Source organism: Zingiber officinale, chromosome 2A (genome assembly GCF_018446385.1).
Source record: "Zingiber officinale cultivar Zhangliang chromosome 2A, Zo_v1.1, whole genome shotgun sequence".
Taxonomy (NCBI): Eukaryota; Viridiplantae; Streptophyta; class Magnoliopsida; order Zingiberales; family Zingiberaceae; genus Zingiber; species Zingiber officinale.
In genome coordinates this window covers 116,262,213-116,277,689 of record NC_055988.1, presented here as the reverse complement: position 1 = coordinate 116,277,689, position 15,477 = coordinate 116,262,213, and the positions used below count along the sequence as shown (strand labels likewise).

At 40.9% G+C, this 15,477-nt stretch overlaps 3 protein-coding genes across 3 annotated transcripts; 1 reads left to right on the top strand and 2 right to left on the bottom strand.

Moving 5' to 3' along the window:
- Positions 1-967: 967 nt before the first annotated feature.
- Positions 968-6,192, bottom strand: LOC122042009 (MACPF domain-containing protein NSL1-like). The gene is made up of 7 exons (XM_042601919.1): positions 5,766-6,192; positions 5,314-5,552; positions 4,292-4,496; positions 3,280-3,369; positions 3,016-3,199; positions 2,306-2,469; positions 968-2,017 (listed from the first exon to the last, which is right to left on the bottom strand). Exons 1-7 carry the CDS (start codon positions 6,039-6,041, stop codon positions 1,334-1,336), a joined length of 1,842 nt encoding a protein of 613 aa, XP_042457853.1. The 5' UTR covers positions 6,042-6,192; the 3' UTR covers positions 968-1,333.
- Positions 6,193-6,523: 331 nt separating this feature from the next.
- LOC122042010 (aspartyl protease family protein 2-like) lies at positions 6,524-8,281 on the bottom strand. Its single transcript, XM_042601920.1, has one exon. The coding sequence runs from the start codon at positions 8,175-8,177 to the stop codon at positions 6,684-6,686; it is 1,494 nt and encodes a 497-aa protein (XP_042457854.1). The 5' UTR covers positions 8,178-8,281; the 3' UTR covers positions 6,524-6,683.
- Positions 8,282-11,763: 3,482 nt separating this feature from the next.
- LOC122039916 (transcription factor MYB36-like) lies at positions 11,764-12,920 on the top strand. The gene is made up of 3 exons (XM_042599330.1): positions 11,764-12,008; positions 12,118-12,247; positions 12,345-12,920. Exons 1-3 carry the CDS (start codon positions 11,873-11,875, stop codon positions 12,841-12,843), a joined length of 765 nt encoding a protein of 254 aa, XP_042455264.1. The 5' UTR covers positions 11,764-11,872; the 3' UTR covers positions 12,844-12,920.
- Positions 12,921-15,477: the final 2,557 nt, after the last annotated feature.

The following is a 15,477-nucleotide window of genomic DNA, read 5'->3' as shown; positions in this document are numbered from 1 at the left end:
CCGTCGTCTCCAGCAGCCGCCCCAGGTCGCCTCAAGCGATCGCTGCCTTATGGATCGCCAACCTCGCTGGCCACGACTCTCCTTTTTCAACACAACCACATCGGTGCAAATATAAGCGTGTTCCGCCTCCACTCCACTGCGTTCTGGCCTTCGAGCCGTCCGGTCTTCTCATCGATCTGGCCTGTGTGCTGTGTTCTGACCTTTGGCCTGTGTGCTGTATTCCGACCTTTGCAGCGATCCGATTTGTGTGCTATGTTCTAACTTTTGCATTGCTATTATGTTCCAACTTTCGAACCGTTATTATATTTCGGCCTTTGCACCATTGCTATATTATAACCCGCGTGTCGTGTTTCAGCGTTTGCGTCGTTGTTATGTGCTGGCTTGCGAGCCACTGTTCTATTCCGGCCTGTGTACCAATGCTATATTTCAACCTCTGGCCTGTGTGTTGTGTTCCGACCTTCGCAGCGATCTGATTTGCATGCTATGTTCTAACTTTTGCATTGCTATTATGTTCCAACTTTCGAACCGTTATTATATTCCGTTCTTTGCACCATTGCTATATTCTAACCCGCGTGTCGTGTTTCAGTCTTTGTGTCGTTGTTATGTGCTGGCTTGCGAGCCACTGTTCTATTCCGACCTGTGTACCAATGCTATATTTCAACCTGCGTGTGACTGTCGTAATATGGCTATGTTTCGTCCTCCAATTTCATACCACCCTTCAGTTCTACACCATTGCCTCCATCTCTATACTACCCTTCGGTTCCATGTTGCTTCTAGTCTACTCTTACAAGCCTAGCATGCTTTACATTCAATTTTTATGTTCTTCATCACAGTATTATTTAGTTTCTATCATCAAGTGCTAACTTAAGTGTCAGACTAAGACAATCCCTAACTTAAGTGTCAGACTAAGACAATCCCTAATCTATTTTCTGACAAACTTACAGGTACCATGGACCGAAGACTTTCGGACATTTCAATCCTCTTTTTAGGATGTCCAGTGACTTAAAATATAAAAGACAACTCATTATCTCTCCTCCCTCCTGGTAAGAGGAATTAGTCCACATTCCAACCTCATCATCAACCCTTCCACCCCAACCCTTCTCATCTTCTAGACCTATACATTAACTGTCTATTTTAAAGGAGTACGAAATCGTATTTGAAACTTATATTACAACCTCATACAGCATAATTAAATGCAGGAAATGGCTGGCATTGCGATAATCTACAATGAATTCCCCTCATTCTCTTGATTCTGTCGTAATTTTAATTGTACTATTCGATTCACTTTCCCCGAAATTTGCACGTCGTTCCTTTGGCCTGATGTTTCATAAGGTTAGAAATCATCCTCTGGCATTTCTATTAGCAAGGAATACTTGACTTTAAGAAAGATCTTCCCACCCTCCACGCATAACTTAGCACCAGTAACCACCCAGTAGCCTGGTAGATCATCTGGGCCTCTCGACATCTCGATGGTGTCCACAAACCGTGCCATCCTTGGTATTCTGATCGGCACCGGTGGACCTTTCGGATAGATTGCAGAGTTCACTTCCACCTTGCCCTTTGGCTCCGGTATCAGACCTGTGCTGAAGCGCGAGCTGATCAATGCTGAAATGGAGCCTGACTTTTGAGAGATGGTGGTCGGCCCTCCATCCCATGCTGACCGCCGGATTTTCATTGAAGGGGCATTGGAGTATGCGAGCCGGAGAAACAACACCTTCTTCATGCCAAACTCTTTTACTTCCAACCATGCCTTGGTCACTATGTAGGCTGACTCGTCGAAGGAGCCCTCATATTGCACTGGAGCTGTGCAGACTTGCGATAGCAGTGCCCACTTGACAGGTACGTAGTAGGCACGTTCATCCAACGACAAGTCATTTCCAGCATAAGCAGTGGTATCAGAAATATGAAATGAGTTAGGTTGTGAAGAGAGGTGTTGAAGATGAATTGCTAAGCGATCGTTCCTCTTGCCTTCCAGGTAAAGTCGAAGACCCGTCACAGGAAGTTTCTGGGAATGAACCTGTAAAAATAGCACAGAGGTAGTTGCAAGTGATGAAGATTGGTATGTAATGAAACAGAGAAAGCAAACGAACTACATCAAAGTTGCCATGGTGATATGATGATTCTGGGTGAATGATCTATCATATTCGCAATATCAATCAATGAAAGAAGAATACATATCCCAAACAATTCTTCTTATGGATCACTTCATGGCAATCACAAAATTCAATTTCCCGCATCCTATATTTTGCTTGCATAGGTTACTTATTGTGAATAAAAAGATAGGTTATAAACGAACTGTTGATACCTGAATATTGTTAACATAAAGTCGTGGACCCATCAGTGTAAACTGGAGTGATTGTAAATGTTTTTTTTGTTGAGGACCAAGAGGTAGTTCACCAAATGCTGGAGCCCACTGACGAGGTATTTGGAACTCAAGAAAATGACGCAATTCTTCAATCGGTGGCTTATCTAAGTCATCAGTAAGAACAGTCAGCAACTTCACAAATTCACAATCAACATTAGGAATATTGTATACATAGACTAAGTAGATGGCATATAGCCCAACTGAATAGGTAAAATTTTCTAGTTTCCAAACCATTATGGGCAACAAATTAAACGATATTAGAGAATGTAAGATTAGGATCTTCATGAGATGGAACCACAAGATACATGGAGGCAGCCAGGGGAACATTTATTTAAAGCAAACTTTGAGAAGAATTGCTGACTATTGTCAATCTTATCAACTTGTCTTCTAAAATATAGGAAGATGTTTGGTAATTGGTTGAGACAAATGAATGTTTGGTAACCTGCAAAGAGTATCAAAGTGGATTCTTTGAACTCTCTTAGCTAATCATTTAATATTATCTAACAAAGTGCATAGGGAAAATCTAACCTTCAGTGAAGGATTCCATATTAATTGAAATGTTTAAATTAATGAATTGCCTTAACTCCTTTGTTTTCTTGAGAAGAGCAGTAGGAAGCAGAGGAGATTGTAGCGGGGCAGAGATTACTTACATCTACAATAAAGATTCACTGCATGACTTAAGAACCCACTTCCTTTAACACCATTCAACAGAGAAATTATAGGCACCAAATGCATTGACACCAAACTCGGGGCTTGTGGTATTGTTACAAGCCATTGGTCATGGCTTTGCCCTTTGTCAAATCCTCCTATTCGCACAAAATGACTTGCAATATCCTACAAAAATAAACATGGAGAACTGTCATACATAAAAAGTTCATATATAGTAACACCTTACAAGAATTAATGAAACTTACACCATTCTTTGTCTGTAATACCATAGTTGATCGAGAAGACACTGACTTCAAAAATGGTGTGTGTATATCTTGGTTCTCAAAATTTGTGACCTAAAAGGCCCATGGTTCAGTCAAAAGCTTGAGATATTATCAATACGAATTAAACAAAATAAACAGAATCTTGATACAGAATAAAGATGATAACATTTCCGCAGATGGTCATGTGTTAACATTGCAACAGAAAAAATTGTAAGAACAAATCAAGCAACAATGAATAAGCATGCCAATCCATGCTAGCATCTCTTCCAAGAGTTTATCATCAGTTACCATCATGATATGTCAATGTTATCTAGAATTTTATTGAAATCTACATGTTTGTTTTAGCACGAGTGAATCTAAGACAATAACATGAATCTAGACAAGGAGGTGGATTGCAATTAAAACAGGTGACAACAAAAGATTAATAAAAATATATCAATAAATATGCTATCCTCCTATTGTGCCTTTAGGGAACAAAATCCATTTTTTTTAATGCATGTGGTGGTGGCTCAAATGTCCCTTGCAAGGATAGAATATCAGAACCAAATGTAGATTGTAGATGGTGATCTTGCAAAACAACCTCTATATTGTTCAGTAGCTAGGAGGGTGAGATTTGAGGCGTAACCATGGCAAAATAACTTAATTTATCTCTTATTCTTGTTACTATCTAAGTTATCAGAAGAAAAATGGTGTGCCAGAGTTATGATGCTAATCAGTTATGATTACTAACAAGCCAAAACCTCAAGTAGTCACTAATGCAGGAAATTGAACAATTCCAGAATTGCATAAAATTTCCTACTAATATCCAGCCAAAATAAGCCAGAAAAATTCAGGCTACCCTTGGCTACAGGATTCTTCTGTATGTTGCCTGACAAGGGACATTTGAAAAAGTATACTTTGTCACATATAAATGTACAGTTAGCTCAATTGCTACCATTATGTAAACTTTTCTACTTTGAATGCAATATGCAATCAGTTCTCTTTCTCATACTACCTTCATCTGTCTAGAAGATTCATCATTAGCCAAGGTATTATCTCCTTTTGTAGTTTCTGAAAATCTCCCGTCGACTAATTTTTTTAGCAAATTTTGCACCTCACTTTCCTGAAGAAGAGAATGCTTCTGTTGCTTAAGGTAGACCACATCTTTACCGCCCATTGCTAAACCAACAATTATGTGTGTGCCATATTTTTGGATAAACCTAGAGGACAAAAATAACTTTTACGTTTCAAGAAATGATACAGAGGCTGAAGCAAAAACATCATTCTTTGACCTTGCTGCAATTGATAGTGAAACATTAGGAAATGAAAAACAAAATTAATATGGCTGGATCTTAAGTTGCCAGAAGTTGATCACCCTCAGGTAAAATTATATAAGAACAAAAGGTTTTATGTATAGGAATTATGAGACCATAAAAAGAAATTCACAGCAAGGAGGGAAGTTTTGTAATAGATTATCATGAAATATAGGAATTGAAGAGAACCAAACAAAAAAAAAAAAGAGGCATCCATGAACCCAAGTAATCAGAGTGAAGATTCATTTTGTTTTTTCTTATTTTTCTTATGAAAAAAATACTCAGGTTATAGATCACTAAAGGACAATGCAATTTGCTTAGATCAATTTGCAGAAATTGTTTGACAAAATGTTATGCAAGTGATTCTACTTTCTAAATTTTCTTTGCGTTGGCTTCATATATAACTGAGATTGTTAATAAAACATAAAGCATTTTCTTCACATCAAGCATGTGCTGAAGTATTCTCTATCCATGTATTTCACTACAATTGAAGCTCAGAGCCGCCTACATCCATATAAAGTGGTTCACTTGTTTTTCACAAATGAAAACTCAGACAGTTCTCCTGGAAAGTTCCAATAGCCTCAAATAGACTGTTGAATGTTAACGCAGAGAACTGATGGGAAAAAAAACAATAGCAATAACAACAAGTCAACAACCAAGCCATATTAGAAAAATGTGAGAAGATATATTAGGAATTTAGTTTTACCATCAGAAGCGAACTTACTCTGCAAGTGCAGCAGGATCCCATGAGGAAGGTACTTCCTGCTTAATACTGTCAAGCAGGACGATATGAGAGCTCACAAGCTCGACGTGGTATAGTAATATGTACCAGCCGTCGAAGGCGAGAGTTTTGGTAGCTGACGCGTCCTTCTGCCAGCATCCTCCGAAATCAAACATGGCGTTGAACAAACCAGAGGGAATTTTTCCCGGTGTGGAGAGATTCTGATTGAATTGCTCTGCCATCTGATCACAATTCAAAAATCAGTGGTAAGACCACAACAATCGGACGGTAAGAAGCATCTTTACCCGCCGAAAGGCAAAATTTCGGTGCAAGCAAAAAAAACCAAAGTCGATCTAACTAGGCATCCCAAGGAAGGAAAAAAACACAAATTTTGGCGATAGTCACACAACCAGAAATACCGAAAGAGAAGTAATAAAACGTTTTGAACTGAGAACCTGGTTAAACGAGAGGACATCGCTCCGGTACCTCGTCCTCTCCCCTCTATCGCACTTGATGACCTTGGGGGCATTGGGTACGACGACACCTCCCGGCATAACGAGATCTTGGACGAGGGTTTGGTCCAGCTCGATCAGCCGAGAGCCATCCGGTCCTGGCTTCACGTGGGAAAAGGAGAAGTTGTAGCATAGATCGTACCCGCATCCGATCGCCGCGACGGCCTCCGCCGCCGCCACCGCCGGCGTCAAATTGCTCCGACTTTGAACCGCCATCATCGTACCTCTCTCCCGCCGCCCTCGCAGTGTCTCAGATGCCGGCAACCGAGAACAGCAAAGTAGTCGTAGAATGAGAGTAAGAATAAAAAGAAGCGACTAGAAAAGAGGTCGTCGTTGTCGTCGTCGTCGTCGTCTTCCATTTTTTATCTTGACCCGACGCAGAAGCTTCGTCCCATTTGCCCCGAAAGCAACCGATGTGATCAATCGCGGCGCCGCTTGAATCGAACGTTGACCGTCGGATCCCCAACCCAAGGGTCTTGCTAAAGGAGTCCACTGTCGCCCCAGAGCACCCAACCACGAACGCACACGTTTTAATTCGACGCGCCATGTACCTTACCAATGCGCGAATCGGGCACTGACGGAGAAAATTAATAATTAATAATAATAATAAATAAATAAATTACAAAAAAAAATAAAGCATTCACCACAGACACATGTAAACTCAAGTTGACCATGAAACAGGAGACACACAATTTGTGAACAAATCACACTTCACGGGTGGCCGCCACTTGCAGATCGTGCCCAACGGCTAATCAGGTAGAAAGTACATAAAGGTGAAAGTTTGGGTGGAGTAAAGGCTTGTACACCAAAAAAAATCACATAATATGAAATAATTATCTAATTTTTAATGTATTAGATTAGTCAACATCCACCAGGCATGAGTCCCACTCTCGATCTTTGGCCGTCGAACACCACCCGGTACCCTTGCTGCTGTATGTTGCCGATGATGGACACGCCGCTGTCCGCCCCTGCGAATGCGAAGCAGAACGTGCCCTTGGTGTCCACCGGGATGAGGTAGTTCGACGCCGGAAGCGACACAGCCGAGCCGCCGGCGAGGTGGAGCACCACCGTCGGCACCTGCACTTCCGTTTGGCCGGTGAGGTCGTAGCATGTGTCGAAGAGTGAGAAGCCACCTGGTGCCAGCTTAAGGTCCATCGTCCCAGCCCTGAAAGCTTCGCGCAGCGCCTCGTACGCCGGCCGGGCCAGCCGCGTCACTGACGTTCCTGAGTCCACGATGATGCCTCCCCTTCCGGTTGATGGGTCTAGTCGGAGGTCGGACGCCACGACTCCGGGCACGGAAGCGCCGCCCACGCTTACTCCCGTGAGTTCGATATAGTAGAAAGTGTCCAACTTGGGGTTCCGCAGCATGGGAGTGTAGGCAACCCGCGAGGAGGCCCTCGGCACGGCCGAGTCACCGAACACCACCGAGGACGAACGATTCGGAGAACCGGCGGAAGTGCGATCCACCAGGCAGTAGGAAAACACGCGGCCGAACCTTCGCCCTGCTTGAGACGGAAAGGAAAGACTTCCCCGGCCGAGGCCGAGGAGACCCGCAGCGGCGACGAAGAGGCCCTCATTGTCGTGGCCACAGCCTAGGGCGACGCGCGGGACCCTAATGCTGCGCCGGAAAGTAAGCGTCTCGGTCGAGAACTCACCTGTAGTAAGGGATCCGTCGCCGTAGGAGACCTGGTATTGGCAGGCATTTCGGCTCGTGTCGCATCCGGCTTCATCCAAGCGGCGGCACAACGAGGCGCTGCAGGGAACGGCGGCGTAAGTGTGGGAGGTTCGAGGATCAAAGATGGGATCGGATTGGGAGTAGCAGCTCCGGCACGGGGCGCACTGGAGCCAGACGACGTCGCTACCGGTGTCGAGCACCATGTAGGCGTACCTCGGCGGCGTGCCGATCCCGATCCTGGCGAAGTACTCGCCGCTGCCCAGGGCGAGGCCGGAAACCACCGTACTTCCAAAACCTCTCCGGCCAGTTTCGTTGGCAACGGCTTTGGGAGGCGGCGGATCAGCGGCCGCGAGAGTCTGCCGGAGGGTTTCAATCCGAGCGGCGTCGCGGTCGAGGCGGAGGCGGAAGATCTGCTCCGGGGAGGCGTCAGTGGCGGCGAGAAGAGAATCTCGGTGGGAGAGACCGGCGTGGAGGGAGGAGGGAGAGCGAGTCGCCTCGAAGTCCACGGCCGTGGCAAGGGTTTCGGCGGAGTCGTCTTCTGGGAGGAGGGCAGCTGGATTTGTGAGAGAGGTGAGGACCAGAGTTTGGCGCTGCAAGGGCTTCGAAGCGACATTAGCCACTAGGAGGAAGAGGGAGAGGAGGAGGAGGTTGTGCGAAGGAGGAAGAGAGATCGTCGCCATGAAATGAAAGAGAGCGAGCGAGCTCAGTGGGAGGAGAAGCGTGGCATGTGGGCTCAAATGAAGAAGGTAGCAAATTGCAAAGGAACGTTACGGAGTTTATTAGATCGGCACGTGGTTCCGGAACCAGGTCGGCGGGCCGCAAAATAGATTCCTTTTTTTTTCTTTTCAGGGCACCATCGTCTATACGCGTAATTTTACCACCAACAATTATTTTTTTAACGACGTCGTTCAATAAGTTTCCAACCGTTAGACAGCAAAAGAGGATAAGACAGAAGGCCTGTGACTAGCAGCGAACAACACTTCCAGCTTGCAACCTCTCGCGATTCACTTTGACTTGACATGCATCGTCACCGCACCTTTTGTCTGGTTTTGAACGCATAATTTTACTCCAAACTCATCGTGTGAAGAGGTGTTCTTTTGCTTGGTGCCTTGGTAGCTGGAAAGCAGCAACAAGATGTGTGAAACTGCAGAATAGGTAGATGCTTCAACGACAGATAAATAGATCTTAATTTGTAATAAATTAAAATGGCAATTGTAGGGCGTGAGAGAGAACATGCATGATCAAGAGACATTAATTGGATGCTAACACCGTCGTCACATGACTTGTGCAGCGAGTGGGATCTGGTAGAGAAGCTAGAACATGGCGCCGACGAGTTGTCATCGTTGGCAAATTAAAGATATATATTATTGAACAGATCACGTCATAATCCTCCGAGAAAGATACAGAAATATTGCACGAATTAATGCAGGCAGTAGATCCACAACGCTTACTGTAAGGCCTTGACATTCACAACTTAGATAATATCCAACATAAATCCTCAAGTCACAAGAGTTAGCTCACTCTTCTCTCCCCGCTCCTTTGTCGCACCTACTGCGGCGCCGCCACATTTATTACTAAACTGCGGAGCATTCCCTTTGCGTCCTCCTCCTCCTTTCTCCCTCCAAATGAATAAACAACATTTTACTCAACGCATTCACAACTTAGATTTCAGTATTACTCATTCCAGGTACTTAATTTTTATAATTCCAAAAAAATTAGTACATTTTTTGTTATATCCCTTTTCCTACTTTTTTCACAAAATAATCACGTGGATTTATGTACGCAAGTCTTTATTTTTTTTACAAGCCTTTGTAAATTTTTAAAAAATTTGCTGCTTTTAATTTATATTATCAAATTGAATTAGGAGGACATGAAAATATTAAAGAAGCTTGGGAAGAATATTAATTTTAATTTGAAGTAATTTAAAATATTTTTTTATTTATGAATTTATGTCATTCGAAAAATTAAAAATTTAATATTTATCAATCAAAGGAGTTTTAGGAACTGTGTTAACTAGTGATTATCATTATCCTAATTCTTATACTTGCAAATGACAATTCTCCATTCATACTATCGAATTCAAGTAGGAAGGCATGGATATATTAAAAAAAGCTTCCAAAAGTATATCAGTTAGTTTCGCTTAAGGGTGGCAATTTGAGTTTGATTTGGGTTGGTGGGTTCAGGTTTGACGTACTGGTTGGAATATTAAAATCTGAATTCAACTTGATTAATATTTTAGGTCAAATTATTCGACCTGAACCCTAACCCAACCCATTTATCTGTATTTGACCCGAACCCAAGCTAAAATGACCCAAATCCGAATCAAACCCTAACCCGACCCGACTTGACTTGACCCGAAATGACCCATTTATAAAAACATATTTATCTTTACCCGAACTAAACTTGAATCCAACTAAAAAAGACTCATTTTATTAAAATATGCATATTTTAACTCAAATTCAACCAGAATCTAACCTAAATCTGACTCGAAGCCGACATGAAAATATTTGTAAACAGGTTCATGGATTGTAATCAAGTCATTTTAAATTGACTCAAACCCAATTCATTTATTAATCGTGTCAATCAGGTCGATCAAATCTGACCCAAACCCAATAAGAGTTGACCCTAATATGATTTTTTTTTTTTTTTGCTCCGTTTGGATCATATTTTCATGTTAGGTCAGAAATTATCATCCCTAGTTTCGCTCCCTTGATTCCTAGAACAATAATATTCATTAACTAATACCATCAATAAGTTTCTAGGACTTTCTGTTCTGAGAATATTAAAATTTTGAATTTCTAAATGATATATATCTATAGTCATTTCCGTAAAACCAAAATCAATATACTCTTGGAAGCCTACTTATCTATGCTCTTAGACCTAAATTCAATAGCATAAACTAAAAATATAATTTTTAAAATTACAAAAACTTAAAATTTTTATCACAAACTTATTATAACATCTAAGACAACAATACTCACTAACCAATACTATCAATAAATTCCTAGTACTCTCTCCTAGTTCGAAAAATATTAAATTTTTACATTTTTAAATGAATGTGGAAAAAAGGAAAAGGGATATAATATGAATGTGCCACATGTTTTTAAAATTATCAAATTAGATATATGAAATGAATAATATCGGAACTTATTTACACGGTTCAATAAAATGCTGATCACTAAATCAACTCTCATGCTGATGAAAAAATTAAATCAACTCTCTTTTTCTCTCAAATTAAGGAAATTTCCAAGACTACATGGGATCAACATCACTCGTGCTTTTTAACCTTTTACCGAGTTCGGATCACGAGGAGGAGACGCGTTCAAAGGACTCACCGCTCTTGCCTTGGACTTTTCAGAAAGATAACTATATTTTGTCTTTAAATTTTACTTATCGTCGTTTAATCAGTCAAAGTACAATAAAAAATCTTTAGCTTACTTGTATTAATTAATCAGTTTTCTTTTTCGTTCAGAAGGATCACATTCGGGACTTTTCCACTTACCGATGAAGATGTTGTGGACAGCGATTAATTTAACTTTCTTGGTTAAAGTGTGGACAATGATGTGCGATATAAATACGAGAGTAAAGTCAAACTCATTGTCTAATAAGTTTCAAATTGCATGGTGAAGCTTATCTGAACTTTTATTTTCACAAAAATAAATAATGTATTATGTAATACGAACTATATCAAGGGCTATACTAGTAGCTAGTATGATTGCCTAAGCTTCTTCTAACTCGAGCCGAACCAAATAGGTAAAATATCTATGAATATGATGATGAAAAATGAATATATTTGTTTCTAATGTTTTTATTAATTTGTTTCAGGGTTAACATGAAAAAGATAAATTATGGACGACTATTAACCTTTGAAATAGTAATTAATATATAAATAAGACATTTATCTTGATTACATCAAGATTCGAATCTAGATAATAATATTTTATGTGCTAGTTACTAACTGTTCGAGAGACAAAATATCCATGAACATGTTTGCTTGCTTGCCTAAAGAGAGAGCAATGAGGCATGCATTAAATTAAACAACGAGCTAGAGAATTGGGAGTGTCTCTCTGTTCATGAAAGTATGAAACAGCTGATGGTTTTCCGAGATTGTAAAACGAGGATTCCTCCGTTGCCATCCATATTGGACTTGTCGATATAATTCAGAAACATGCTCACACAAACTTGAAATATCAAACTGATGAAATGCGTAAGAGGAAAGAGACAGGAAGCAGTCACAGGGTCCGTCCATATAAATAAATACACAGGGAAACCTTTTGGCATCGCATCGTAGCTCATAATCCACCCCAATTTTAACTCTCTAAGCTTAATTCCTCTGTTTCTGGCAGTTTCTGTGAGCTTTTGATCTGAATCATTCATGGGGAGGGCGCCGTGCTGTGACAAGGCCAAGGTGAAGAGAGGGCCGTGGTCGCCGGAGGAAGACCAAGTCCTACGGAACCACATCGAGAAGAATGGCACCGGCGGCAACTGGATTGCTTTCCCCCGTAAAGCAGGTTTCTAATTTAATTTCCTTTTACTGGTCATATATTTTCCGAAATTTTGCTATCAATCGTCTCAAAATGGAAATCTGATTGATCATGGATGTAAAATCGAACATTTCAGGTCTCAATCGTTGCGGGAAGAGCTGCCGTTTGAGATGGCTTAACTATCTCAGGCCTGACGTCAAGCGCGGTGGCTTCACTGGGGAAGAAGACGATATCATTTGCAGTCTTTACATTCAACTCGGGAGCAGGTAAAATTTAGCAGTTTGACGGACGGACCATCATCACACTCGTTCTTTGCTAAGCCTTAATGGAATATAATCCTTTATAAATCATAATATTAAGTAGGTGGTCGATTATCGCCTCTCACCTCCGTGGAAGAACAGACAACGATGTGAAGAACTACTGGAACACCAAGCTGAAAAAGAAGCTGATGGCAACGTACCCAGCCACTCAAACTCCTGCTGCTGCTGTCGATTCCGAAGCTAATTGCATCGTCATGGATACCGTCTGCTCCGCGATCGATGAACATGAGCGACACCAGTCGTACTCGACTACCTTCTCCAGAAGTTCGAGCTTGATGACGGAGCAGAGAGAGGTGAGGTCCAAGATCAGCGAGCAAGAAGGCCCTGCGGCTTCGTCGAGCACAGTCACCGTCGAAGATAGGAGGAGCAGCAGCAGGATCGGGTACGATAGTTGGCCGGCCGGCGAAGACGACATTCTGCTGACGGAGTTCGTTGACATGGGCTGGATTAGTGAGCTTCTGGGAACGCCGCGGGAGGCGGCGCCTCCAATTTCTTGTTCGTTTTCGGCTTCCGAGCCTGCCGACGGCCAACTATCGTCCTAGAACAAGGGCCCGAGAGAATACAAATATTCGTTTTGGCCCTTGAGTTGTGGAATTGTTTCATTTGCCACCCAGATCTCGCTACAAAATGTAACGATATAGGATATATTTTTTTTTTAAAAAAAAATACATTGTAAATGGCTAAAAAATGTAAAAAAATGCTTAAAAACTAAAATAATGATGATGTAACAGAAAATCTATCCTGCGATCGGCTAACACAACAAAGACAAAAAAAAAACAAACAAAAACAAAAAACATTCTCTTTTGATCTAAGAAATTAACATCATTTTAAGATCTAGGCTTCTTTCGTCGACACAAGTCATCCAGTTTTGTATATATATATATATAGGTAATTAGAATTGATTATAATTTAGGGGGTGTTTGGTTTAGAAGAATAGGAGTGGCGAATGAGAATAAAAATAATTGATTGTCATTGTTAATGTTTGAACTATAGAAATATGAATGCAAATAAAGGAATGAATCCTTGAAATTGGATAATAACTTATTCCCATGTACCTCCCCTTCAATGAGTCATTACCCTATTTTCATCAATCAAAATATTTCCTTATTCCAAAAATATCCTTGACATAAAACTAAAATTTTCTCCCTTAATACAAAATATCAAAATATATTTATTTATTTTTTCTTTCATATCACTTCTCTCTCCTTGTTCTCTCTCATCATATTTTTTTTCTCATCATTTTATCACACACTTTCTCTCTCCTTAATCTCTCCTATCACACTCTCTTTCTTCTTTTTTTCTCATTACACTTTCTCTCTCCTCAATGTCTTTCATCACACTCTCTTTATTCTTTTTCTCTTATCATACTTTCTCTCTCATCATACTTTATCTTTCATCATACTTTCTCTCTCATCATACTATCTCTCTCCTCAATCTCTCCCATCACACTATCTTTTTTCTTTTTTTCTTATCACACTTTCACTCTCATCACACTTTCTCTCTCCTCAATCTCTCTTGTCACACTCCCACTTTTTTTTCCTCAACACACTTTTTCTCTCATCATACTTTTTCTCTCCTCAATCTCTCCCATCACACTCACTGCTCTCTTTTTTCCTCATCACACTTTCTCTCTCATCATACTTTCTCTCTCCTCAATCTCTCTCATCACACTCTCTCCCCTCATTTTTCTCAGTACATTTTCTCTCTCTTCATCCTCTCCCATCATACTTTCTCTCGCATCATATTTCTCTCTCATCTTCTCTCATCATGATCTCTCCTATTACACTCTCTTTTCTCATTTTCTCTCATCATACTTTCTCTCTCTTCATTATTTCTCATCACACTTTTTCTCTCATCAAACTTTCTCTCTCATCAAACTTTCTCCCTCATTATCCTCTTTCATCATATTTTTCTCTCACATTCATCTTTCTCTCACATCTAATTTTTTCTCTTATTTTCCTTTAAGGGTAAAAAAGGAAATTTTGATTTATTCCGATAGAAAATATGCAACTAACCAAACATTGCTTTTAAGAGTGATATTCATGCTCATACCCATTCCCATTCCACAATACAATGATTTCCATTCCGATTCCTATTCCTAGGAAAGAACCAAACGCCCCCTTAATCACTTATAAGTTGATTACTGATCAAAGTGATTACTATATTTTATATACTAGATTAAATAATTACCTATTACTCATGTTATAACTTGTATGTTTTATATAACCTAGCACTAGGAAAAACCTTGAGGAATCCAAACCAAAAAAAAACTCAAGCATGGGAATTTCTGTATTCCCTGATACGGTAGTTAACGTGGATCCCCAAAAAGTCAAAGTTCAAGAGGTTGGATGTCGTAGTTAAAATTAAGAGGTGATCCATATTCTGAGATAAGATGCATCATCATTTAGATCGAAAGCTTGTCCGATCGAACCCTTGGCCGGTCGGACCTCGAGCCTCGAATTCCTAAGTATTGATGAAGCTCAAAGCCGAGTATTAACTAGCTTGATCAAGTGCTCAAGCGGATCGAACATATAACTCAATTAGACATACTGGACACTTGGTCTACCCGAACTCCTAAGCATTGAAGAAGCGAGAAGCCAAGTATAAACAAGCTCGATGGAGTCATTCATCCGATTGGATATATGGTCCGATCGAACGCACTAGACACTTGGTCCACCCGAGCGAAGACCGAGTCACCGACTAGATTCACCAAAGCTGACCTGGTAGCTCTGTAGGGACTTTCGGGCCGCAAAAACCGCTTTTTGCATTGCAGAAACCCCAAAATTCCATGCCACCGGATTCGTGCGAATATTAAAATTTTCATGTACGTGTTTTCTAATCCTAGATCTACTTTAGATCTACATGTTTAGGAGTTTATACCTTTGATGCGAAGCCCTTCGCTTATCCCGCTCGTCCAAGAAGATGTCGAATCTCAAGGGTGTCAAGTGAACACCCCTCTATGTGTATCCACACAAACAATTAGGTGGAGAGGAAACCTTAGAGTGTGCTAGCACTCTTTGAGGGTTTCGGCCAAGGAGGAGGAGAGGGAGAGAAGAAGAAGTAAGGAAGAATAATAATGATCGATAATAAAATAAGAGTAAAAAAAATGGCTTAAGTATTTTCATCTAATGAAAATACTTAATGCTCATTAACACCATTAATGAGCCTTAATGAGT

Coding starts and splice junctions, on each gene's coding strand:
- LOC122042009 (XM_042601919.1), bottom strand. CDS start 6,041: ATGATGGCGGTTCAAAGTCGGAGCAATTTGACGCCGGCGGTGGCGGCG. Junction 3,370..4,291: donor AATCTTCTAGACAGATGAAG/GTAGTATGAGAA, acceptor TGGGCCTTTTAG/GTCACAAATTTTGAGAACCA. Junction 2,018..2,305: donor TTTATGTTAACAATATTCAG/GTATCAACAGTT, acceptor CTATTTTTACAG/GTTCATTCCCAGAAACTTCC.
- LOC122042010 (XM_042601920.1), bottom strand. CDS start 8,177: ATGGCGACGATCTCTCTTCCTCCTTCGCACAACCTCCTCCTCCTCTCC.
- LOC122039916 (XM_042599330.1), top strand. CDS start 11,873: ATGGGGAGGGCGCCGTGCTGTGACAAGGCCAAGGTGAAGAGAGGGCCG. Junction 12,009..12,117: donor TGCTTTCCCCCGTAAAGCAG/GTTTCTAATTTA, acceptor CGAACATTTCAG/GTCTCAATCGTTGCGGGAAG. Junction 12,248..12,344: donor TACATTCAACTCGGGAGCAG/GTAAAATTTAGC, acceptor AATATTAAGTAG/GTGGTCGATTATCGCCTCTC.